Source organism: Microtus oregoni, unplaced genomic scaffold (assembly GCF_018167655.1).
Source record: "Microtus oregoni isolate MIOR12 unplaced genomic scaffold, Mior012 000118F_ref0000498, whole genome shotgun sequence".
NCBI lineage: Eukaryota > Metazoa > Chordata > Mammalia > Rodentia > Cricetidae > Microtus > Microtus oregoni.
Genome location: NW_024544747.1, coordinates 862,223 through 888,248, shown reverse-complemented (window position 1 = coordinate 888,248; position 26,026 = coordinate 862,223). Strand labels below are relative to the sequence as shown.

Here is a 26,026-nt window from a genome sequence, read left to right as displayed (position 1 = left end):
AGTGGAAACTGCAGTAGGGATGTAATATATGAGAGAAGAATAAACAAATAAGCAAATTTTAAAAATCGAAGCAGAGAGGTGTTCACTATGGCTGAGCTGTAGTTCATTTGTCTTCTTCAGTCCCATGAGGAAGATGCAGTTTTATATCCCTAATGCAGAGCTACCAAAACTGAGATCTGTCACTTGTGTATTTTAACCTAACTAATAAGATTCCAGCTTGAGCACGTCCATATGCTGTGCCCTCGCTACTTCGCAAGTTTGATCTGTGCACCTAGATTGTCACTTCTTAAATTGGGCAAAGCTTTGGCTGGTGGCCTGCAAGCGATGGGAGAGGGAGAGGTACTTATCTGACTGCTATCCCCCCAGTGGGGTTGACACTCCTCCTCAGGCCACAGTTTGTATTGTGGTTGCTATAGCTGTCAATCCTCATCACAGTCCACAGGAACAACTTCTTTTCCAGGCAGGACTTTCCTGTCTTCTCCATGCAGGTCCCCTTCCCCACCTGCTCATTCTAACAAAGCCTTCTCATATGAATATAGCCTCCAATACGCCCAGCTATTTGGACAGAGCGTGTGCCCTGGGCTTCCACCTGATCTGCCTCCCTTCTCAGAATCTCCCCATCCCAACTCCCCATGAGTCATTTGGTTGCGCAGCCTTTCAGTCACACAAAGCATTCGTTCACCCTCCATCCCGTCGTAAACAAATAGACTGAAGCTGATAGAGAATTTCAAATGCAGTTTATTGCAGCAAAACGAAGAAATGGGAGAAAAGACAAACGACTCGCAAACACCGTATGTACAAAACCAAAGCAGCTGAGCGGGCTGCAGGATACAGGATGCTATGGGGCGGTCCAGAGCACTAAGTGCTTTGGGCACAGCAAAGAAGCTCTGGGTCTGACGTCCTCTTTGAAATGTCGTGTAGGTGGTGGCAGTTCTGAGTTGTTACTCCAGCAAAACATAAAGTGGGGTCGTTATCAGGGGACTCAGATACTGAGAACTTCTTTGGAGGCAGAGCGGGGGGGGGGGGGGGGGGGATGGAAGCGCAGGGGAAATAGGCTGAATCGGTGCCATTCATCATAGCTCTCTCTCCAATAAGACTAGGGCAATTGATCTTGGTCTTGCCAGCCATATTTGGTGGTGATGGAAAGGGGGAGCTAATGGGGTGGTGAGCACCTCTCTATCTGGTCCCCCGGGAGTAACTAGTGGAAACGAACTTCACGCTAGAACTGCCACTAGAGGACTTAACGCCCCCGGAGCTAGATCCTCCACGGCCTCCTCCAGAGGAACCGTAGCTGCCTCCGGAGCTGCCACCGCCCCCTCCAGAACCACCTCTGTGGCCCCCACTGCCGCTGCCGCCACCGCCGGAGCCACCATAGCTGCCGCCGCCACTTCCGGAGCCGCCGCCGTAGCTGCCACCTCCAGAGCCGCCGCCGTAGCTGCCGCCGCCTCCAGAGCCATAACTTCCACCTCCGGATCCGTATCCGCCGCCACCTCGGCTACTGCTTCCGCTGATGCTGGTGTGGCTGGTGCTCACCGCTGCAGAGAGACTCGGTTACACCCCACCCCACTCAACTCGTTTCCCATCCCGCACCATGCCCTGAGAAACCGGCTTGTACTTACACACGCTCACGTTGGGGGTGCACTCTCCAGACATCCTGTGGGAAACAAATCAGACCCTTTAGGACACAACATCCTCTCATACCCCTTCCCATGGAACATATCCTAGACGTCTCCCCAATGCTCTCCATGAGAAAGCTGCTCCTTAGCCTCGTGGCGGGTTTCTCAGCCTGAGTCCAAACAGGCAGAGATCTCCCTAAATTGGACAAGACGCTTACAGCTAGCCGATGGGGCTCAGTTATAAAGGCTGTCAGGAGATCCCACCCAGCCCCAATGAATTGCTCCATTTCAAATATTAAAGAGGAATGGGGAGACAGGCAGGGAGCAAGTCAGAAAAACTAGAGTGAGGAGGAAAGGAAAGGAAAAGAGAAAAACACAGAGCATGTGAACACAGTCCTTGCTTCCCAGCCCAGGACAAACTGCCATCAGGAAGGAATCCCTAAGAAGTGACCTTCCTCACCTGATCTCCTCGCCCTCCAGCAGGGTCCTGTAGGTGGCGATCTCCATGTCCAGGGCCAGCTTGGTGTTCATCAGCTCCTGGTAGTCACGCAGCAGCCGGGCCAGTTCCTCCTTGGCCTGTGTCATGGCGTCCTCCAGCTCATTCAGCTTGTTCTGTGCATCTTTGAGAGCGCTCTCACCACGCTGCTCGGCTTCACTGATGTTCTGCTGCATGTGTGAGATCTGAGAACAGAAGAGAGCACGTTACATGGACGGGCGCACAGTCCCTAATGTCACCGTGATCTTCCCATCAGGTTAGCCTCCCACCCTCCATGGGCCAATATGCTGAGGCACACAGGACCACTGGCCCTCAGGTCACCTTAGCCACCATACAGTTCTTCTCCTGGGCCTGTCCTAAGACTCTGAACCTTCTGCCCACCTCTCCTCCCTCCTCTGCTCCTGTTTGCTCTGATCATGGGCTAGTCCATTCATTGTGACCATCTCTTCTCTACTGGGTCATTTTCACAAACTTCCCTTTAGAGCATTGCACGTTTGCGTTGAGTGCGGGGAGCTGGTATCGTCCCCAAAAAGAATAGAGGAGGCAGAGTAGTTTTTGGTAAGGACTGCAGGCCTCAAAATCAGGAAAAGTCTCCCCTATGACTGGAGGATCACCCCATTTTGTGGAACTGAGAGTACCTGCTTCTTGACACCATCAATTTCAGATCGAAGTCTCTGAATGGCTCGGTTCAGCTCAGAAATCTCCATCTTGGAAGTTTTCACACTGTCACCATGTCTGCCAGCTGTGACCTGCAGCTCTTCATACTAAAGATAACATGTTAGTTCAGTCAGTTGTGGGTAGAAACCAGTGTGCTTGGGCACACAAACATGCCAGCAGGCACAGGACACCGCACCAGACCTTCCAGAGAACCTACGAAGTTTGCACAAGCTTACCTTGCTCTGATAAAATGTCTCAGCTTCTGCCTTGCTCCTCTGGCAGATGTCATCATACTGGGCCTTGACTTCGGAGATGATGCTGTCCAAGTCCAAAGTGCGGTTGTTGTCCATGGACAAGATAACATTGGTCTCACTGATGTGAGTCTGCATCTGAGACAATTCCTAAAGGATTGAAAAGTTCAGTGAGTCTCACAGAACAAAAGACCCAACTTAGAGGGAAGGCTTGGGAGTTGGAAGGAAGGCACTCTGCAGAGCGGTGGGGTCAAGACTCAAGGACCTCCATCTAGGGTTTGAAATTCAGGAGTTTACCTCACGGTAGAGCGCTGTGAGGAAGTCGATCTCCTGCTGCAGGTTGTCCACCTTGGCCTGGAGCTCTACTTTGCTCATATAAGCCGCATCCACGTCCTGGAGGAACAAAGGTATCATAAAGCCACGTTCTTCCCAGGGCAGGCCTCCTCTCTAGCCATGAAGGAGTTCTCCAAGTGGAGTTGGACTTAAGATCTGCTCCTCTTTTCTCCAGTTAGATCGCAGTTCTAGGCTGTTCTATCTCCTCATACCACAGGAAGCCTCCCTGGCTTGCTGAGAACTTGCCTCCTCTCTCACTGTATATAGGTGCTGAAAACCAAGGAGCAACTGAGGCCTGGACTAGTATAGGTCCATAGAAATGAGAGAAAATTTCTCTACTGCCAGATATTCAGCAGGCTGGCTACCTGATTCTCCACAACATGGCTTCCTTCTGCCATGACCTTTATTGTTTCCCAGATGGGTTCCACCCCACAGAATCTGCTCACCTTCTTGATGGTCACAAACTCATTCTCTGCATTTGTCCTCTTGTTGATCTCTTCCTCGTACCTGCAGGGAAGCGTGGCCGATCAGGCAATTAAAGGAGGTTGAGGCTTGAACCTTGTATTCTACCAACGGCTGCCTCCCTTCACAAGCAATGAGTAATGCCGTCTTGCCACCCCTTTCTTCTGAGCACTAAAATCATTAAACTACCCATGTTCTGAGAAGATGAAGAGGCTGTTTTGTTTTTTGTTTTTTAATGCCCAATTGATTTGTCCCTAAATGAGAGAAATCCTTTGTTACATGAATCATATTATTAGAGATTGCTTTCTGGAAATCTTTTGGATAACTATTGAGTCAACATACACCCGTCTAGGCTCCCTTACTTGTTCCTGTAATCTTCCACCAAGTCCTGCATGGTCTTCAGTTCTGAATCCATCCGTGATTGGTCACTCTTCAGTTGGTCCACTTGCCTTCTGAGGTTGCTAATATATGACTCAAAGTAGGGATCTAAATTGTGGGTCCTGGTTGAGGTGTCCACCTGCTGCAGCAGCTCCCATTTGGTTTGCAGCACCTGGTTCTGCTGCTCCAGGAAGCGCACCTAGGAACCAAAGACCCATTACCCCAATGGCAGGAGCGGGCCACCGAGCAAGACCAGTGCCTCACTGGGAAAAGAACTTCAATTCCCATTTGACAACAATAGGCTTAGGGAGAAACCCATTGAGGTGACATCAATCTCTGAGCAAAACACAACCCATGAGTTAATCCAGAGATGCCCTGGAAGGAAGGAACTGTATAACACAATAGTACAGCACACCCAAATTACTGGAATCATCCTCTGAAATGGACATATGATACTTAGGAAGTTTGCCTCCCAATTGTTTTTAGTCAGATAGAAACTTGCATCGCTGGGATATATATACAGTTCAAAAGTATGTTAGGAAAATAACAAATTGGATTTGAAGCTTATTGTACCTAAATTTATATTGACATTATTGATAAATTAGCAGAAAAGTCGAAAGTGGTTTGTGTTTTTCTAGACCTGAATATGTGTATTTTAAAATCTCCTTCCTGATCCAATGCTCATGGGAAATTGCCAGGGGATAGAGATCCCTTTGACAGCACAAGGTATTTGGCGCCAATCTACTCCATCTTTTCTGCTACTCCACAGGCACCTTTACGGCCAGGAAGACCCTTATGGGTTTCTTATTTGCACCCTAGAAAGTTCCATTAGCCCTATTTCTATGTAATCTTCAGTCAAACTTAGTTCAAGAGCTCAATAAAAAATGGAACAGAAGGTCATACAGGTTCATCTCTGGATTCCCTTTCTCCAGTAACTTGCTCATTAGCATCATTTCTGAGCATACTTTTAGCACATGTCCCAGAATTCCATTCTACATGTCCTTTTAGTCATCAAATGCAGACACAAGGCAAAGCCTACCCCATCTTGCCGCTCAGTCCCACAGCCTAAGAGAAGCTAGCTCACCCTAAACCCCAAGCAGGTGAACTCACCTTGTCAATGAAAGAGGCAAATTTGTTGTTGAGTGTCTTGATCTGCTCTCTCTCATGAGACTTCACTTTTTGAATCTCAGGGTCGACTTCCACATTAAGAGGTTGCAGGAGGCTCTGGTTGACAGTGACTTCCTGGATGCCACCAGGGGGACAAACAGGCCCAAAACCACCCCCAAATCTACCACCCCCGTATCCACCACCACCAAAACCACCTCCACTGCCAAAGCCACCACCACCAAAACCACCGCCACCAAAACCACCACCCCCGAAACCACCACCCCCAAAACTACCACCCCCAAAGCCACCACCCATGCCACCACCCATGTGTCCACCTCCAGCCACACTCATGGAGATGCTCCTGCCGCCTCCAAGGTTAATCAGACTTTTACTTCCAAAGCCACCACCAGAGCCCCCACTCCCACAAAAGCCTCCTGAAAATCTCCCGCCACCGCCTCCTCCACTGCGGCGCACAGAGCTGCTGGTGGATCGGCGCTGGAAGCTGACAAGGCCTGCAGAACCCGAGCTGAAGCCTCTGCCGCCCCCAAGCCGGCAGGTAGACCTGCTGCTACTACACTGTCGACTCATGTTGGCTTAGAGAGAAGAGCAAAGACAAGAGAAGAAAGGAGCTGAGAACTTCTCTGCCTTGAGCCTAGCACCATGCCCTTATATACTGTGAGGAAATTGGGCTTGGTCCTCAGAGTCAGCGGAGATGCAGAGCCCGCAGAGGGTTTGGCTTGCCTGCAGCCATACAAGATTTTTACGAGCCTCAACAATACGATAAACACTACACACCTAGCTCCGAGGATGGGCTCTCAAAATTGCTGTGCAGACAAGATTGACTCGTGTGGAAATCATTTTATCTGACAGGATCTCTCTTCAAGTGTTTGTGGCTTTGAGAAACCAGGACCCCGTATTGACTCCTTGATGTTCTGGACAGGATCCCCCCCAACCCCGCACAAAAGTCTGCCTGACTGTACTCTCACCCGTCACTGGGTGCTGCAGAGTAGCAGGTGCAATTCCTCGAGCATGCATCCCTAAAGGAGCCCTCATTTTTCAGAGGTCATCCTTTCAAACCCCAACATTTATCAAATCTCACCTCCTGGAACAGAGTAAAGGCTCTGGAAGCTAGAAATCAAATGTTTTCTAAAGTTGGCTTCTACAAATGCTCGGCATTGATTGACAGAAAAGGCACTGCCCCGAACAGGCCCGATGGACAGATGGTCTGGAAGCTCCTGAGGCGAGCGCTGAGTTCTTTCCTAAGCTTCCTAGCTGTTCCTTTTCAAAGACAAACCAGGGCAGGAAATGGGCATAAGAGGCCAGCAAATGAAGCAGGTGCCACGCAAATGCCAGCCTTGTGGAGATGAGTGGGCACCTAGTACATGCAGTAAAGCAAAGTGGGGAAGTTGAGGCATGACAGTAGGTTTGGAAGGGAGGGCAGTTATAGAAATCTGGAAAATCTGTCCTGCGAGGTTCGCAGAGTTTCTGGAGTCAGCGACAACAGCTATTAAGGGGGGCAGGACTTGGGGGGGCAGTGTAAAAACAAGTCAGAAACGGGTCATGTGCCAGGAAGTGTTTTATGGTTTGTACACAGAAGTTAATGTTCATAGCAACTTTGAGAAAGATATTAGTCTACCCATTTTTAAATGAGAAAACTGAGGCATGCGGGTTGGAAGGCTTCCCCACATCTCCAGAGCTGCTAAGTGGCCCCGTGGAATGTGAGCGGAGAGCACCTAGCTAAACACAGTGTATAAGATCCTAATCCATGTTTTGTATGTCAGCGTGCAACTGAATTCATACTCGCCTGTGTGCTGTGGGAATCACTGGACAGCATGAAACGCTATCCTGCTATGGAGGGCTCTGAAAGAAAAATGAGTTTATCTTTTGAGTCCCTGGATCCTCGCACTTGGAAAAATATTGTTTCAAATCACTCTAAGAAGAGGAGCATGGAGGTGAGGGAGACGCTGCTCTGTCTGGGTGTCGTCGTGGGCATGTGCGTCGCACCCAGCCAGGGGCCTTCCTGGAGAGCAGCTGATCGATATTTACAGACAGTAGTGACACCGAGATCTGGAAAGACCTGAATCCACACAGATGATCATTTTAAAACTTCTTAGAAGCCTGGCATGCTCTTCACACTACATGCAAATGGAGGAAAGACACCTTAGCAAGGAGCCTGCTGCTCTGGCTTCTGGCTCCTTGTGAGCGTGTGGGAACTCCCCTGTGTACAAGCAAGCTCTGAAGGAGAGGGGCATCTCTAAAGATCATACCCCCAGTCCCTGGTAGCTCTGAACCAGGCAATTATGCCAGCCCTCTGCAACCAACCCATCAAGCTTTCTCTTGTATGTTTGCCTGCCCTCCTCCAAGAAGCCCCCCAGCCTGTCCTCTGTCCCCCACTCCTCCCGTTTCCATAGCACTGTCTTCTGAAACCCTGTCCCAGAGCCTGCATCCTTGGGCTGCTAAACTCTCCATCTCTTTAGGGAATGAGTAATTGGTTCTTGGGAACAATGGGGACTGGAGTGGCCTTGGCGTGCTAATAACTGTTGCCTAAGCGTCTCTGACAGGCAATCAAAACTCTTTTAGTCCAGCATACTCCCTTATGAGACATATCATTCGGCACAATCGATTCCTTCTAGCATTTTGGAGGGGTGTGCATATCTGTCTGCATGCTCGTGTATGTGAATGTGTGTGAGAGCCAATGACAGATCTTTCTAGTGAGCCCTGCTTCCCTAAGCAACCAACAGAAAGAAAACCAGTTTATAGCTATGCAAACACATTCCAGCAGGGACCCTGAGAAGACACAAAAGCACCCTCAACTGAAGTTCCCATGGCTCCCACAGGACACATACCAAAGTTTATTTCCCACGAGGCCATTGAACCCACAGTATGAAGCTGAAAGCTGAGGTATCGAGAGGGTTAACACATTCCAGCTAAGACAAGACACGGGTGGAAGCAGACCCTGGGTTTTCTGCTGACCTTCCTCCTAACCTGAAGAAGTACAGAGAAAGCAAGTGGACCTGGGGGCCATTCCCAGCTTCTGGTGCTCAGAGACTGTGCCATCAAGCCTGCCTACCACAGAAGTGAGAACATGGCAGAGCCGAGATTGTAAAGTCAGTTCCTAGGAATGCTCCAGTTTCTGAATCAAACCCCTGTTCCCTCTCCACGGCTCATTTTTAACCCTCGAGGGTAGGAACTGCAGCACTGCCAGCAAGCCACAGCTAATTCCTAGGACGTCCTCCGATGCAGGATACTTTAAAAAAACACCTGTGAAACAAAGGCATAAGCCCCACGCTCCGAGAACACATGAATGAAGAGGGGACACAGACCAGACTTCTAGAGGTCCAAACACTCTTAAGTGTTGTATCTCATGTAGCTGGTACTGAGAGGTACTGGCCCCACTTTAAGGAAAAGATAATAGGTTCATAGAGGTTGAAGTGTGTACCCTGGGTCACCAGATGGTAACTGACAAGCAAGACTTGTTCGCCTCCAGAGCCAAGCCTCTTGACCTTGGCCAGGCTGTTACCTGCTTCACGTGTCCCTTCTCCATTCAACCTCAAGCAGTGACCCTTCCTCTCTGTGCTTTGTCCAGCCCTTTTCTTCCCCCTTCCTCTGGGTCTCATTTTTCCAGTTCATTACTTCTTTTTCTGATAAGGCTTTCCGGTATCCTGTCTACTTGTTGCAAAGCCCATCCCGAAGACAGGCTTTAGGACCACACACACGCGCGCACACATACACACACACGCACACACGCACACGCACGCGCTCACACATGCACGCACACACACACACATGTACACACACACACCTCGCATCCTGATTAGCTGCTCTAGACTCTCATTTCAGTCTGTCTGTAATAACCAACTACTTAGCTGGTTGGTGGTCAGCCCAGACCTCACCTCCTCCAGGGAGGTTTCCTTGATTAACACGCTGCTATTCTGTTGGGCTCTTTCCCCTGAACTAGGTTACTGCCTTAGCCGAGCATATGCTGGTGTGCTGGCTCTTTTGCAAGTGTGTGCCTGTGTGCTCGCTCACCAGTGCTAATCCTCCAGGTCTTAGGTTCTTCTCGGCCTGCTTTATGGGCCCCAGCAATAGCACAAGCTGAGGGCCTTCCAGAACATCTGCACAGGCCTTTCTCCATCCTCCACCCCCACCCCCTACCCCACACCCCCACACCGCTGCCAAGACAAGTTTTGGGGCACAGCAGGGGCAGGTGTGGTGATATTTTGAGAGCTTTTTGAGGGATGGGACCAAGAAAAGAATTAAGAGAAACATGCAATGACAAGCCACCCAGCCCTGAGGGACTCTGCCGGGCTGTGGGAGACAGAAATTTCAGGGGAGTGGGAAAGCTGAAGCCTGGGAGGAGTGCAGGGAGTCACAGACAATGGGGAGGCGGGGTGAGATGTTGAAAGCTGACAAATGGCTGAGGAGGGGCCAAGGCTTTTTAATGCAAGATGGAAAGGGGCAGAGCTAGGAGAAGACTCATTGAAGGCAGGCAGCAAAGAGGACAGCCCCCAGGAGTCACTGCTGGGCAGTGGGGAAGCCACCAGAGGCCACAGTGGATGCTGTGTCGCTCTGTACTGGGGTGGGGGTGGAGGAGGCCACTGCCACACTCCTGGTAGCACATATCCAGCTGTTTGACTTTAGGCGGGTCACCAATCCTCTCTGAGACTGTTTCCTCATTTGTAAAATTGAGACTAAATTACCTTCCAAGGAAACTACAGAGTGTAGGGGGTAGCTAGAGAGAAGAAAGTCAGTAGGCCTTGCATTTGGAAGGGCCCGAAAGCTGATATAATCACGGGGGAGATTTTAGTACAAGTCCCTTGCTAAAAATTGTCAAAACCCTAAGGTTTAATGTCTTGAAACTCCCCAGGGCTTGGGAAGACCACGAGTCTGTCATAGGGAAGATGGTGCTGCATCTCATAAAAACCAGGCTAGCAGCCAGCACCTACAGCAGAAGGGAGGCAGGGCTACATGCATGGAACACTGGCTAAAACCATAGGATGCCTGTTCTGTGGAGTGGAGCAAAATGCCACGGTGCAGGGGGCAGAGGGGGGCAACAGACTGGAAGCCAGACTGGAACTTGGAGCCCCCAAAAGCCTTCCAAGGTTAGCATTGAGACATTTGGAAATGATCGTTCATTCTGGAGAACTTCCCAGAAGCCCAAGTTCCCAGCCCAACCCAGCAACAGAGCAGTGATCAACTTGAAGACATACTTTCCTGAATGGATCGAAAAGCTGATAAAAAAAAAAAAAACAACAACAACAAAGCCATGGGGACAGCAGTGCTCTTGAAGAGGGACTGCTGGAGCACCTGGCTTTTTAATTTGAAGATGCTTCCTGGGCCAAAGGGCTAGGCAGTCAGGTGGCATTCTCAAGACTCCTCCTCAGACCAAGAACTTTCCCAGCCTAGACAGGCACATCTCATCCAAGGTCAGATGGAGTTAGAGGGAGTGAGAGAGGTGGTGAGCCAATGGCTGTTCTTCCTGTTCACTGTGTCCTAGATAAAAATCTCTGCAGCTGGAAAGCTGGTGGAATTAAATTTAGACTTCTATTGTGGCCCGCCCTGCCACGCCTCCCAGGGGGAGGAGCCGCTGGCACAGCTTCCCTGGGATCCACACTAGCCAGTATCTGATGGGTGATGGATGATGGGCCAGCCATGCTCTCCTTCTGACTGTCTTACGGAAAAGCACTATCTCAGCATATAGAATACCCCACCAAGCCAGCACTGGGGCCTCCTAGGTCCTGTCACAGCGACAGTGGAAACCATATGAGATAATAAAAGCAAGGCATTTATAGAATTGCTTGTTATTCTCACTGGGATAATCTGGGTATGGTGGTATTTGGCCCTCGTGAGACTGCTCATTGACCACACACCAGAGAACCTTCTCTAGAGTCTTCTGCCGTCTCCCAGTGCCCGTCTCTGTTGTTCAGGCCTAGAGAACTCCCCATTGCCCAGAACATAAGCCTACAGGCTCTAGATTCTAGGTTCTTTGCTTGCCTCCTCTCTCTCTCCCCGTATTTCCTATGCCCCTGCTCTGGAGTATCTCCCTGCCCACAATCCCAGAACTGGGGCATTTAGTTCTCTCCTCCTGGTCCATGATTTGCATTCCTCTCTGACTCAGATAGTCAAGTCTTTGGACGTTTTCTGGGACAATCCCAACTCCCGCCCAGAAGGATGGGAAAGATGGCCTGTGACTAGCCCCAAACTGACGCTTTTTCCCAGAGTCACCTTGGATTCCCTTCGAGCATCACAAACATATGTGTGATCCCAGTCCACACCCTCGACCGTGTCTAGTGCTGCCAGAAGCTCGGGTTGTTTTACAGTCCTGGCTGGTGCTTGGCCTTCCCTGGTGTCTGACCTTATTCTTGCCACTCAACATACAGAGTGGGATCCCTTGCTTTCCTCCGGCCCTCCCACATGCACACATACAGCAAACTGTGACATGCTTCCATACACATAGCCCCACCATCCTTTGTGACTTCCCTCAACCTGACAGCTTCATCACAGCCACATGGCTGGTGTCTCACACGAGATCAAATCTACTGGAGTTCCCACCTGTCCAGGTGGGTCATCAGCGGGGCCAAGCCTCCTTGTCTAGGCAGGCTCTTCAAATCTCCGTAGTTAATAAGCTCTTCTTCCCCTGCCCCAGGCTTCTCTCTGGAACCTCCAGCCATTCCACAAGGACCAGGCTCCTTATGCCCACCACTACTGCCCTGGTCACTGTTCTCTGCATAGACTCCTGTCTGTTACCAGTCTTGGCTTTCATAGCTCCCAGAGTGGTCTCCCAACAGAAGAGCCTGAACAGGACTCTTCCTGGTTCTCCTCTTCCTGGTTCCCATAGCTGTCTCCGCTGTCACCACGCCCTGTTGACTAACGCGTTCTCTGTGACAGGTAAACGCTGTCAATCATGTTTATTCTCACTGCTGTCTCCCCACCTCTCCCTTGGCTACTCCCCAGGCTTTGGGCTTTTTACTTTAAATATAGAACCTTGTTTCCATATCCTCTTTCTCTTCTTCTGTTAGAACAATTCCTCTGCTCATCTCTCCCTTCCCTAATCTGCTTCCAACAGGCCTGCTGCCAAGATACACTGTCAGGTGTGGGAATACATCTTACCAATATAGTCTGTGGTCAAAACCGAGTGCATCCCGTATCTGAATTCTATCTATATTCCTTCACTAAACGAGAAGCCAGCTCACAAATCTTATGAGACTCCCTCACACTGACTCTGAAATTCCACATAGGAGGCAGGTATGGAGTGATTGACCCCATTTTAAAAACATCTGCATCTTGTTTCCCTTGAAGAATCTCTTAAAATTGCCCTGACCCTTGTCCCTGCTCAGGGAATGGGCCTCCGCTCAGGGAATGGGCCACTGCCTGCGGTACAATAATTCGCTCCAGTATGATTGCAACTCACAACAAGCCATCATAGGAACTGTACAAATGTTGAGCACTGTGCAGCTGGCTTTTGAATGCTTGGTAAGTGTTGAGAGCTTGGGAGGCTTCTCAAGATGGTGCACTGCTTGTCCAATAAAAAAGTATAGAAGACGATACTCCTTGGGGGCAGTGATGGCACCACAGGAACGTGCCCACCTAGCAAGCGTGAGGGCCTGAGTTGCTCTTCCAGAAGCCACGATATAAAAGCCTGGCATAGTGACACACACTTGCAATCTTAGCACCAGATTAGGCAGAGATTGGTGTGTATGGCTGTCATTGACGGTTCCACCAGACTAGCCTAATTGGCTTGGCAAGTCATGAGCCAATAAGAGAACTTATCCCCCTGACCCAGAAAAGAAGACAGACCACACCTGAAGACAAACAGCTGATACCCTCTGGCTCCATGGGCATATGCCCATACCTGCATACACACACACACACACACACACACACACGTGCCTGTATACATATATACCTATATTCACACAAGAAAAAAAATAAGCCTTACCTTCCCAAATTTGAATTAATTTCAAAGAACTGAAGAAATAACAACTCGTCTCCTGATCACACAATATACTGAGATCACAGAAAATTTTATTGTAGAAAAAAGCAGAACTGCCAAGCCCTTCAAAGTTCAGCTTCCAACAGGCAATGAAGTCACAGCATTCCCCAGGGATCCCTACAGAGAAGCCCTTCCAGACAAAATTACAGGCTCAGCAAGCCAGTGAAGGGGTCTCCAGAACTTAGAAGCAAAGCCAATTCCCTCTCTAGTGGCTCTTCATAGGTTGTGCTTTTTTCTTCCTGCCTCCTCGGCACAGTTCAAGGATTTTTTTCAGAGAACTGTAAATTAAATTTTAAATTAGGAGTTCAAGTCTGACAACTTAGAATCAGAGTTCAGAAGGGACTTAGGAGTTCTGAGAGAGAGCATTGGGTTGCCTGCTAAAACCCGGGCCATTTCCAGACTGGCTTAAGGTTGGATCTCTCCCCAACCCAAGGCAACATCTCTCATTCCTCAGGGCCAGGCTGTCCTACCGGTGCCCAATGTTTGGGCAATTCTCAGCACGTCCTTTTGGAACAGAGTTCTGGAAGGAGCTGGCTCCAAATACAGGGGCTGCTGGAAGGGGGAGGGACAGAAACAGACCGTAATTGTCAATCCCATACCACCCACACCCACTGCTGAGAACAGCCATTCCTTGGACAAGGGCTCCAGTTCCCATGCTCACTGAACGATCCCTACTTGGGGCTGTTAACCCAGGAGACAAAATAGATCAGCACGGGCATGACCTACAGGTACCGAATCTGAACAACAAACCCACCCTTGCCATCATGGTGAGGGAGCATAAGGCTACAGAGCAAGCCCCCTCCCCATGGCCCTTGTCTCAGATGTGCCCCTGGCTAAACAAACTTGCATTGCAATAGGTTTCTTTGAGGGGAGATTTCAGAAGGCCGCTGTGGGTGAGGGGTTATTATTTACTGAGCTACCCAGTTTGAGAAAAAGGGACCTGGGTCTGAGGCCCCTAGTGAAGTTTTTCTCCAAGCTCTTTTTCTTCGTTGTTGGGCAAGGCCCCTGGGTATCAGGACAGTGGAGGGACAGCGGAGTGGTGCCGGAGTGAGCATGTGTCTTTAACGAAATAAAGAGGCGGTAAATCTGACCTGCTTCCCCACCTAGAGCGAAGTGACCTGGAAGCTTGCTGAGACCCGTTGGGAAAAGGTAGGTGAGAGAGCCCGGGAGGGCGTCGGGGGGAGGGCGGCAGGAGAGGTACTGAAGCCGCTTTCCCGCTACTCCACCACGCGCCTGCGCGAACTGTGGGTGGAGGTCTGCACTATCTGAGTGCGGGAGGAGCCGCCGCTCCGGCCGCCGCCGCCGCCGCTGTATTTGCTGCTGCTTTTGCTGCTCGAGCCGTAGCTCCCGCCGCCCCCGCGGGAGCCTGCTCCTCCTCCGTAACCGCCGCTGCCCCCGCGGGAGCTACTGCCGTATCCACCGCCGTAACCGCCTGAACCCCCGCCGCTGCCGCCACCGTAGCTGCCGCCGCCTACAGTCACCTGACTGCTCTGCACAGCTGTATCAGGGAGGGACAGACGCACAAGTGTCAGAAGGATTCGTCAGGGGGACCCAGCGGCACCCGCCGTGAGCGCCTGCAGCCCGTCATCCCTAGTGACCTCCTCTTTGAAAACAGACTCATTGGAAGTCACTGCGTACTTCCAAAGGATGTAGGCCTTCGTTTAAGTGTGCCACCCCTGTTTAGAGAAAAGGCCTCAGTGCTCAGCTTTTATTGGATGCATCTCCTAATGATCGTTAACCAAAGCTGTCAAGTACCCCAATCAAGAAAAGCAGGCCTTGCTCACTATGGTGTTCCTTGTAAGAGACTAGAAAACAAAGCCAACCCGGCCCAGCCCATCCAGCCTCCATCCCGGACGGACGATGCTACTTACAGATGCTCACTTGACTCTGTAGCTCCCCCGACATCCTGTGAAATGAAAGCAGGGCCATCAGCCATAGGAGCAGAGATGCTGATGTAGGGGTAGAGTAGAACTGTCCCCGAGCTCTTTCATGAAGTCTTAAAGCATTTGTGGGTCACACCTGGCCGCACCTATCTTAGGCTGGAGTACAGGAGCTTGGTGCTTGGGAGAAGGGGTGGGTAACAATGGCTTCCCCCCTACCCTTCTAACCTATACACCCTAACTTGCATCTTTCCGCTCACCTTGAACCACCAATATTTCTGGGAACACCTGGAAAAGCCTTTCTTCATTCTCATTGGTCCATGGGTACATTCATATCTTTGGCCCAAGGCACATGGCTGCAGTACACCCACCTGCTCTCCTCGCCCTCCAGCAGCTGGCGGTAGGTGGCGATCTCCACATCCAAGGACAGCTTGGCCCCCAGCATTGCCTGGTAGTCTCTCAGCAGCCTGGCCAGCTCCTCCTTAGACTGTTGGAGAGCCTCGTCCATGTCTTGCAGCTTTTGCTTTGCATCCTGGAGAGCCCTTTCTCCTCTCTCCTCTGCATCAGAAATGGATCCGTGCATCTGTTCGATCTGTATCAGAGACAAGTGGAGTACCACAGAGGTATTGAGCCCCTAGAATCTGACCTTGACCTTATGGGAGGTGGCATATCTGGTGAGCCCACCATGAGCACGCGCCCCACCTGCTTCTTGACGCTGTTGATCTCCGCCTGCAGCCTCTGGATGTTGCGGTTGAGCTCTGAGATCTCCATCTTGCTGTTCTTCAGGTCATCTCCATGTTTCCCGGCTGTGATCTGCAGTTCCTGGTACTATAGGTCAGAGGCAGCACCATGGTCAGCACCTGCGGTTTTCTATGGTCTCCCAGAGAAAGCTCTGGGCCGCTCTTTCTTGGAGTAAGGTCATCCACCCCAAACCTCCCTCAGCTGAGGAACAAAAAGACATGTGCAGGCACAGTACGTGCATACACACACACACACACACACACACACACACACACACATACGCACACACGCACACACACACACCCCACTATAATAAACCTCCCTCCTCCCTGATTTCCACCAGTCTCTGGGCGTTCTTCTCCTCTTCCATTCAGACAACCCTGTTTCTTAATGCCCATCACCACCTTTTTCGCACACCTAAGCCTTCACACCATCCTTACCCACACTGGACCCTCTCACTCTGTCCCACCCCCATATTCCTTGTCCCATTTCCGGAGTGATTCTCCTAGCAGGCAGGAACTGCTGGCCTCAGAAGTCCTCAAAAAACCCACAGTCATTATTTTCTCTCTCCTGTGCCAGCATTGCTTCATCAACCAGACTACACACAGGGCGTCCTCTTGAAGAGCTAACGAGAAAATGTGTGTTCTGACACAATTCCCCTTCCCCAGGTCAGTGACAAGATCCACTGTATCCCACAACATCTGCTTCCAGATTGTGGGACAGAGGTCGGCGACCCTAGAGTCAACTTCAAAATCTACAAAGCAGACAACCACATCCTGCTTACTCAGAATGGCTGAGCTGCCTGCCTTTGTTCCTCCAACTAGAGCCTTGACCATTCAGAAACATGCATTCATACCCAGGAGGTAACAGAAAATATGTCCAATGGCATGGTAACAAGTGTTCACCTAATAAGTTCCCATACTGTTAAGAAAGTTGTAGAATGTTTAGAGTTACAGAAAGCCATTTCTAAGTAATATATAAAATAGAAAACAAAAAAGATAGTATTATGAAAAATAAAAACAACAAACGTGGTGGTGGTTAAAAAACACGTTTGTAATTTGCACTCCTGAGTCTAGTTATGGTTAATGGCAGCTAGTATTGCAAGGCTTAGGAGAATTAGGCAGTGTGGCACCTATGAGTATGAACTAAAAATGAATAACCACAACAGGCAGGAACTAACCACACGCACTCAGGGTAGTGCGAAGAGAATCCTTAGCCGATTATCGGAAGTCTTTACCATTGGCATGTTACACGTTAAAGTGAGGAGGCAATATCAGTTTGGAGAGTTTCTGTTTATTTGGGGGTGCAAACTCAGAGCCCAAGATCACCTTGGTCTGGTACAGTGCCTCGGCCTCATCCTTGCTCTTCTGTGCGATCAGCTCATATTGGACTCGCACTGCATCGATGATGCTGTCCAGGTCCAGCGAGCGATTGTTGTCCATCGACAAGATGACATTGGTGTCACTGATGTGTGTCTGCATCTGGGACAGCTCCTGCGAAGCAGAGCATAGTTCACTCCTTCCACCCTCCCCTAGAGCCTCAGTCGCCCCTCAGCTTCTCCCTCAAGGCTTCCTGGGGAAGCCGGAATCTGAGCTAGAAGGGCCTCTTATAAGCAATGAAACACAAATGGAAGGTCTTAAGTGTCTCAACTCAAGTGATGGGGCCCAGGCATCTCGGCAGGAGGAAGCAACTCCGTGACCCCCTCTCCATCATGCCTTCTGTACTCACTGCCCCAGCCTTGCCCTGGCTTCACCAGTTTTTTGACACATGTCTTTGAAAGACACAGCTGCTCCTTGTAGCCATAAGAGCTCTCAACGACAGCAGAAGGGACTCCAGTCTGGAGTCACCTGACTAGCAGCTTGACGAAGCAAATAACTGAATCTCAGTTCATGCACTCTTCTGTTGAATGGGCAACTCCACAAGCAGAGCTTCTGATGCAGCACTCAGCTGGGAGCATGAATCCGCACGTTAGACACAGGTCATAGGTGGATCTGGGGAACAAACTCCGGCTCCGCCTCCAGTTTGCTTTTTCCACAAAACCCATCCTATCATTTTCTACAGGGTTCTCCCGGAGCCTGATGGCCTTCCCACAGAGCGTGAAGACCTGCTTGTTACTCTCGTGTCCCAGGAGACCATAAAGCAGGAAACCACTTCACCCTCACCTACTCGAGATTCTCGCTGCCCACCCACATCCCCACTGCCCCAACCAGAACCTTGAAGTTCAGGGAATGGCTGTCCCAACATGAAGAGCTGCATTCCTGGTGAGATGAGCCTTCTCCAGCTTTTATGAGGTGTGGGAAAAGAAAGGGGCTTCTCCCCAGGACTGACTCACCGTATCAAATAGATATTTCAGGAAGTTGACTTCCCCATACAGCGTGTCCACTTTGGACTGCAGGTCTGATTTGCCCATGAAAGCAGCATCCACATCCTGAGTGATGAAAATGTTTGACTTCATTACCCAAGCATTACATGCCACCAGCCTCATGTCTGGCCTCGGGTCACTGTCAAATGCTCTCTCTCTCTGGGTTTAGTTCCTGGCTAAAAATGTTATCACTTCACTCAAATCAGGGACCTAGAAAGAGGCACAACAACCTCCACCATGCCTCAGCCACATCAGCTCTCCAGATCCCAAAGCAGAGTCCGTCTGGCTTCCTTTCTCTGTAAATGCCCTGCAGTTGGGCAGAGCACGTGCCCATGCTGGCCCAAGGGTCACCCTATCCACAGCACAGAGGATTCCCAGGGCTTCTCTCCTACCCAATCCTCAGCTCCCTGGGGACCCCCTTTCCATTACCTTCTTCATAACAACAAAGTCGTTCTCAGCATTGGTCCGCTTGTTGATTTCATCCTCATACCTGTGGTGGAGGCAAGAAGCAGGCTGAGGGCCAACCTCGGCCCTCTGAGGGTCGGCCTCCCAGCAGAAAACCAAGACTTTCCCAAGCCCCCACCATCCTGAGCTCAGCCCTGCTCCAGCACTGCTGACGGATGACTGGGAGTAACTCCAAATCCTCCTGGCCAACAGTAAGGACAGTACACAACATGAAAAACTCGGAGACACAGAATATCCCCAAATATCCATTTGTTCTGATGTTACAATGTTATAAATGTTTACCTCAAGTTTTTTCAATAAAACCATAAAGTAATAACCACTTTGACCAAATCTTTTAAGAGAAAAATGTTTCAACTATAGTTCTGCCCCCAACTGTGAGTTTTATTTTTCCCTGGGGACTCAGACATATGTGATTCTCCAGTAACCCAACACAGTGAGCATGGCCTTTGAGGTGGGAAACTGTAGAAAAGGCCCCTTAGGACTAACAGTCGCTCATGAAGTCACCCCTACCCTTGCCGGTGTTAACTATTAAGTATCATTTCATCTCAACCAGTGCGTCTCAGTGTGGTCCCCATTCCACCAGCATTGGCATCACACATACTCTGACTGCATCCCAGACTCACTGGATCAGAACCACTGGAGTGGGACATAGATTCAGACACAACACGAGGCAAGCTTAAGTTTAAGAACCACAGAGCTATTCCATCCAGTACTCAACAAGGGGGGATGCTCCAGACAAAGAGATGAACTTGTAGGCAGGGCTCACTCATCCCCTGCCCTTCCCTGCTCAGTGTAACTGTCAGCTAGCTGCCACTGACATCCCACCAGGACTGTCACATGTAAAACGTCACCCCCTGCAGTTATACACTGCAGAACCACATGAGCCCCCTGGTTCTACTGCAGCAAAAGGACCCTGACTTGCCCCTTGGCCCCTCCCCCACCTGGATCCTTACTTGCTCTTGTAGTCCTCCACGACATCCTGCATGCTCCTGATCTCCAAGTTTTGGCGCGACCGCTCAGAGTTCAGAAAATCCACCTGCCTCTGCAGTTGGCTGATGTAACTCTCGAAGATGGGCTCCAGGCTGCTGGTTCGAGTCGTGGTGTTCACCTGCTGCAGCAGCTCCCATTTTGTCTGTAGCACCTGGTTCTGTTGCTCCAGGAAGCGCACCTAAAAACCAAGGTCCCCAAAATACCCCAGACCATGAGTTGGAACAGCCTTCTCCATGGGAAGAGCTATCCATGGCCTTGCAGCCCACTCAAACCTCCTCGGAAGTTCAAGATGGGCCTTCAGGCCATCAGGGGAGGTAAACAGTTTCTTATGTCACCTCCAGCCAGTTACATTGAGATGCACACCCTGACACAACAGAGCTTTCAGCCCACACTCAATTTATCCATGCCAAAATGAGCAATTGTCATTTCCTTTGTCTTTATGACTGGAGTGTGGCTCATGACTGAGAACAGGAAGGCAGAAGGAGCAGTCTTTTAGTATCCCGGGCATGCTTGGGTGGGTGCCCCCTGAATCTGTGGTTTCCAAGACAGTAACCTCATTTAAATGCTATTATAGCCCAGGTAGAACTATTAAATAAGTGCTTCCACTTTTTAAAGTCCCACAATGCATTTACACGTCCCAAGTAAGAGCTTTGGGCTGACATATTTCAAAAAATGCCTAGATTACTACTTCCTTTGCTTGCCCAGGAAATAGAGCATCAGCATGGTCCTGTTCATCACTCCCTCCCCTCAAACTGTGGGAACAAAGATTGGACACAGAGTGGGGGCTGACAGCATGGATCAAAAGTCCTTTGTCCTTCATGTCACAAAACTCAGTTTTCACTGTTCCCTGCCAGTTGCCCACAGGTGGAGCTTCTCGTGTCATGCATTGATAAAGACAGCTGTGCCAACTGTGTGCTTCCCTCAAGGACTGTGTGTGTGTGCGTGTGCACACAAATTCTCACACATTTCATATATGTGTGTGTGCATCATACATCTGTATATATATTTTACATGCATAAATATTCATAGTTATACAGACAGGTATAATCACATATATTCACATTCATGTGCACACATTTACATACTCACTTGTACACAAACACATTCCTACATAAGTAAGTTTATAAACATATCCATTCATATATACACATTAAGAGAGAAATCTCTATGAAAGGGAGGGTAACCACTGCTCTGTGGAAGCAGAACAGCCCTTTGCAGACACTGTCCTAAGATGGAGCGCTATAAGTCACCCAGAATTCCCAAGCCCCTGAGACTGTGCCTGTCTGAGGGGCCAGCTCTTGCCAGCTCTCCTTGGATTCTGCTTCTAATCGGAAGAATGTGTGCAGAGAACATTATCTCTCAGGCTTGGCTTGGCTGTATCACAGCAACAGATTGGGGCAAGCAGTTCTCAGATGTCCCATGTCAGTGCAGCTTGTAACCCCATGAGGAATTCCTGCCACTATTTCTGTTCTGTGGCGACACTCCAGAGAGGGGGAAGGTCAGTTACTCCATTACAGCTGAATGTTTGGTGACAGTGGCAGAGTGGGTATGGGCTTCTCAGACTGTGACTTTTATGCCAAGGGAGGACTTATGAAGGAGAGGTTCTGTCCTTTCAAGGGATGGCTCTACTGTGCTGTTGAGAATAGGCCAGGCTGTGCAGATGGGAAACCAGAGGCCACCATGAGAAATTACAGTAATAAAAAGCTTGTTTTTGTTCAGGCTGGAGGCCACCTGGCTGATGGTCATCAAGGCCAGCTCCAAAGGAGAACAGGAAGCCATCTTCTGCACCTTGGTACCCTGCTGTAAAACTAAACAAGCCTCTGTTGATGGCAGGAGCCTTGATCCAATGAAAATCCCAAATTAATTCCCAGAAATCTGTGGTCCTTTGTTGATGCCAGTTTTCCCTGTTCCCCCTTCGGCAACCTTGGCCTCCTGGCAGCATCTCCCTCACTATTAAGTCCTTGCTCCAGGCAAACCTTCTGGCCTCTGCCTGTACTCAGGCACCATGGTGTCCAAATTGGTTTCACTTCCAGAGTGAACACCCTGGGGCTGTCCATGGCCCTACTCCATGCCCTCCTCCTGCTCACAAACCACTTCAGCTCCAACACTTGCCCTGATAGCAGAGAGTGGTCATTGTACCTCCCTCTGCAAGTATCAAAAGGAAGATTTTTACTGTCTGCCAACCTCTCCTCAGAGACCTGAGCATGAGGCAAACCTAATCAGTGAACTGGGGTAAAGGGCTTCACAGTGGCTCTCGGTTAGCCTCAGGTGACTTACAAAGGACAACTCAGACAGAATGCCCCGTTAGCTTCTGGAGAGACCTGCCACCAGAACATTTACTGAAGCCCATGACAGCTTCCCAGTTGTTGCTGCTGTCTGTCCCTCTATTATATCACCACCTCTCTCCTTCCTGTCACTTTCCCAGAAATCTTGACATTTGACATTCTCTGGAAGGGATCACACTTGTCACGCTTCCTTGCTACATGGACATTCTTTCTGCTGTGCTTGGCTCTCCTTTCACTTTCAAGACCGAGGTGAGACCTGGGATCTCTCAGTGAAGCACTTCCAGTGTCCACCATGGCATAACTCATGGCACCTTCAGGCTACCATGACCCAAAGGCTGCCACACATACTAACACATCTCCTATAAACTGTCCCAGTTCTCTGCCATTCAGCTTGGGGGCTCCCTGTAGCTTCTGTGTATGGTGGCATGCAGTAAACCTAATAAAATATTTGTGAAATGAATAGGAGTGGGACAAATGGACAGGTAGACTGACAGACAGGCAGGTGAATGGGTGGCTTGATAAGCCTTTGAGTGCATAGCAGGGAATGGGTGCAGGCATGAGTGTTGGGTAGAAGCATGGGTAGGTGATATTTATTGTGGATGATAGATGATGGGTGGGTGAGTGGATATTTAGGTGAATGAATACAAATGGATGGGTAAACGGATGGATGGATGGATGGATGGATGGATGATGTGAGTGGATGGGTGGACATATTAGATGGATGTATGAATACATGGTGTAAATAAGTAGATAGATATAGATAGGTGGGCAGACAAATAGATAAAGATAGATAGAAGAAGGGAGATGAATGGATGTGAATAGATGGATGGGTGATGGGTGAATGTGTGTGCCTAAGAGGATAAGTGGATGAATAGATTGGGTGGATGAGTAGATAAATGGATGATGTATGTGGATAAGCAGACGGATGCATGGGTGGGTGGATGGATGGATGGATGGATGGGTGCATGAATGGATGGTGTGGTTTAGTTGGTGGGTGGGTGGACAGATACATGCGTATGGATGGTACGTAGGATGGATGCTGAGGCGGGTGATTAAATGAGTGAACAGGTGTCTAGGAACCCAGATGAACGGAACGTGGGTAATGGTGACCGAGGGCGAGATTGTTATCGTGTGTACCTGTTGGGTATCACCACACCTCTTATCTGCTTTCCTACTGAAAGGGAAAGATAAAATGCAGAGCTGAGAAGCCTACATTAAATGTTATCTATGTAATAGCCTCAGTCAAAGGCTTTCTTGGGGTCCCAGACCACACTGAATGGAGGGACTGCCACCAACAAAATGAAGCATCTCCGCAGGATCAGCACTATGGCAGAGCATGAGGCCCTCTCGGCCACTTGGATGCTGACCAAGGACTCTATCTACCCCTAAGGTACTTACCTTGTCGATGAAGGAGGCAAACTTGTTGTTGAGAGTCTTGATCTGCTCACGCTCCTGGTTCTTGACTCTTTGAATTTCAGGGTCTACCTCCAGGTGTAGGGGTTCCAGGAGGCTCTGGTTAATAGTCACCTCATGGATACCCCCAGGAGGAAAAGACGGACCGAATCCGCCAAACCCACCAAATCCAGCACCAAATCCAGCACCCCCAAAGCCACCTCCAAATCTGCCACCACCATAGCCACCGCCTCCAAAGCCACCACCCCCAAAACTTCTTCCTGCTCCAAATCCTCCTGCTCCTCCCCCAGGGCAAAAACCACTGGCGCTTCTCCCTACTAGGCTCCCAAAGATGCTTTTACTACCGCCCAGATTGTAGAGACTCCGGGAGCTAAACCCCCCTCCATAACCACCGCCGCTGCACCTCCCGCGTGACTGGCACACAGATCCCACAACCTGTCGCCCACCGCCAAAGCCCGAGGAGGACCTGCTGCTGTAGGCCCTCCTGCTTCTCGAGCTAAAAGCAGACTGAGAGCTAAACCTGTGACTCATGGTTGCTAGGGCAACCAGAGGTGGAAAGCAAGGGCCCAACTGGAAGGAGGCAGAAAGCAAGAGGGAAGGAGCTGTGTCTCCCTTGCAAAGGCTTTGGCTCAGTCCCTATATATACACACACCTGCTGGGCTGGGTGCCTGGGAGGGGAATATTTGCCAGCTCCATCTGCTTAAAAACTTCACACCTATCTGTTGCTGAAATTACACTGCAGACAAACTCCCCCAACTTGATCATTTATCGTTTATCTCTTACTATGGAGATATCGAAGGGCAGCAATCTCTCAGGATCTCAGTGTTGGAAACTCCAGTGGAGTTTCTCCTCAAATCTCACACTGATCTTTTCCTACGAAACACGCTGAGTTGTTTGTTTTGGGGTGTGCCTGAGAGATCTGGGATAAAACTACAGAATGTCTAGTGACCTTGGGACCACAGCTGGGACGAAAGTGGAGACACTTGCTTGAACAGGGCTGTCCCTGTCCGCAAAAGCTGGTTTTGTTTTCCATCGTTTTCGTGTGTCAACAAAATATTTTGTGAGCATCTCCCTGTAATATCTCCTAGACTCAAAGGCAAACTATCCCAAACTATTTTCTTCTCTTCTAATATTTCTAAACTGACACTGGCAATATTTTTGTAAAAAAAAAAGTTTAAGGGATATGTAAAGACCACAGTTTTTTATTTTATTGTTTTTAATAATATATTTTTCTCCACTCCCCTCCCTTCCTCTCCCCTCCCCTTCTACCCTCTCTCATGGTCCCCATGGTCCCAATTTGCTCAGGAGGTCTTGTCTTTTTCTATGTTCCATGTAGATTAGATCCATGTATGCCTCTCTTAGGGTCCTCATTGTTGTCTAGGTTCTCTGAGATTGTGAATTATAGCCTGGTTTTTCTTTGCTTTATGTCTAAAAATCACTTATGAGTGAGTACATGTGATAATTATCTTTCTGGGTCTGGGTTACCTCACTCAATATGTTTTCTAGCTCCATCCATTTTTCCTGCAAATTTCAAGATGTTATTATTTTTTTCTGCTGTGTAGTACTTCATTGTATAAATGTACCACATTTTCCATATCCATTCTTCGATCGAGGGGCATTTAGGTTGTTTCCAAATTCTGGCTATGACAAACAATGCTGCTATGAACATCACAGTTTTTTGAAAAGCCTTAATTTAGGTTTAGTATTATTATTTTGTATTTGCTCAGCATAAAATTGCCCTCCTAGTAAAAAGTGGCAATAATAACAGTAAGTTCCTCAAGGGTTACTCTCAAATTCTGTATTTATTAAAGAACTGCAGTGAGCGAATCGTGGCCTGCGTACATTCTCTGAGGACTGTCCCCAGTAGGAGGCCTGGCGAGAAATTCAGGGAGTGTATTCGTGTCATCTGACAAAGTGTGTTTCTGCTTCTGGATACAAATATCTGGTGGACTGCATCCAAATGTATGAAAATGTCTTAAACATGAAGAGAAAGAATAAATGCCCAGTTTCAGCAAACAAGATTGGGTAATTTCTCCACAGGGACACAATTATTTAAACCCTCAAGGAAGTGTAGCAGGACCAGAAAAGGTCATGATATAATAAATGTTATGGAGACCTGGGGGGCTCAAAAGTCACAAGGAGCGTGAATCACTCAGGCAGATCATGGGACACTTTCTCCCAGGATTTTAAATGTCATTTTTCTATGTGTTCATGCAATAAATGATTTTTTTTTCTTGCAATAGTTGGGGCTGACTCCCAAGTGCTCCAGCTTTGGGCAGAAATCCCAATCAAGGCTGGGATGATCGGCTGGTCTGAAAAAGCAAGAGACTGTTCAGAGGGAAAAGCCTGCAGCTGGAAGTGTCCTGAGGGCCTTATCACTCTCCACAGTGTTCCGGGCGTGGGAACTGTTTAATGGGTCACCTCCAGGGATCGCTGTGGAGGGGAAAGAGAGTGAGCCTGAGATGTGGAGACAAAAGTTCAGCTCCTGGATGTTGCCATCTCAGACAAGTCATTTGCTCCAGAGCCTTGGATGCTACCGTCTTTCCAGATCCATGAATTGAAGCCCAGCAGAGTACACTACAACACCCTAGAAGTAT

General features: G+C 49.4%; 2 protein-coding genes across 2 annotated transcripts; both read right to left on the bottom strand.

The window, feature by feature from the left end:
• Positions 1-747: 747 nt before the first annotated feature.
• Positions 748-5,888, bottom strand: Krt1 (keratin 1). Its single transcript, XM_041645999.1, has 9 exons — positions 5,304-5,888; positions 4,178-4,392; positions 3,800-3,860; positions 3,318-3,413; positions 3,006-3,170; positions 2,751-2,876; positions 2,077-2,297; positions 1,620-1,654; positions 748-1,535 (listed from the first exon to the last, which is right to left on the bottom strand). Exons 1-9 carry the CDS (start codon positions 5,886-5,888, stop codon positions 1,177-1,179), a joined length of 1,863 nt encoding a protein of 620 aa, XP_041501933.1. The 3' UTR covers positions 748-1,176.
• Positions 5,889-13,333: 7,445 nt separating this feature from the next.
• Positions 13,334-23,960, bottom strand: Krt77 (keratin 77). The gene is made up of 9 exons (XM_041646045.1): positions 23,415-23,960; positions 19,695-19,909; positions 18,706-18,766; positions 18,247-18,342; positions 17,243-17,407; positions 15,876-16,001; positions 15,545-15,765; positions 15,165-15,199; positions 13,334-14,791 (listed from the first exon to the last, which is right to left on the bottom strand). Exons 1-9 carry the CDS (start codon positions 23,958-23,960, stop codon positions 14,511-14,513), a joined length of 1,746 nt encoding a protein of 581 aa, XP_041501979.1. The 3' UTR covers positions 13,334-14,510.
• Between the last annotated feature and the right edge of the window lie 2,066 nt (positions 23,961-26,026).

Excerpts from the sequence above, each read along its gene's own strand:
- Krt1 (XM_041645999.1), bottom strand. The coding sequence starts at position 5,888 with ATGAGTCGACAGTGTAGTAGCAGCAGGTCTACCTGCCGGCTTGGGGGC. Across the intron at positions 2,877-3,005 it reads AGACATTTTATCAGAGCAAG|TATGAAGAGCTGCAGGTCAC; the intron begins GTAAGCTTGTGC and ends TGTTATCTTTAG. Across the intron at positions 1,655-2,076 it reads CTGGAGGGCGAGGAGATCAG|GATGTCTGGAGAGTGCACCC; the intron begins GTGAGGAAGGTC and ends TGTTTCCCACAG.
- Krt77 (XM_041646045.1), bottom strand. The coding sequence starts at position 23,960 with ATGAGTCACAGGTTTAGCTCTCAGTCTGCTTTTAGCTCGAGAAGCAGG. Across the intron at positions 16,002-17,242 it reads AGGCACTGTACCAGACCAAG|TACCAGGAACTGCAGATCAC; the intron begins GTGATCTTGGGC and ends TCTGACCTATAG. Across the intron at positions 14,792-15,164 it reads ACAGAGTCAAGTGAGCATCT|CTGTGCAGAGCAGTCAGGTG; the intron begins GTAAGTAGCATC and ends TCCCTGATACAG.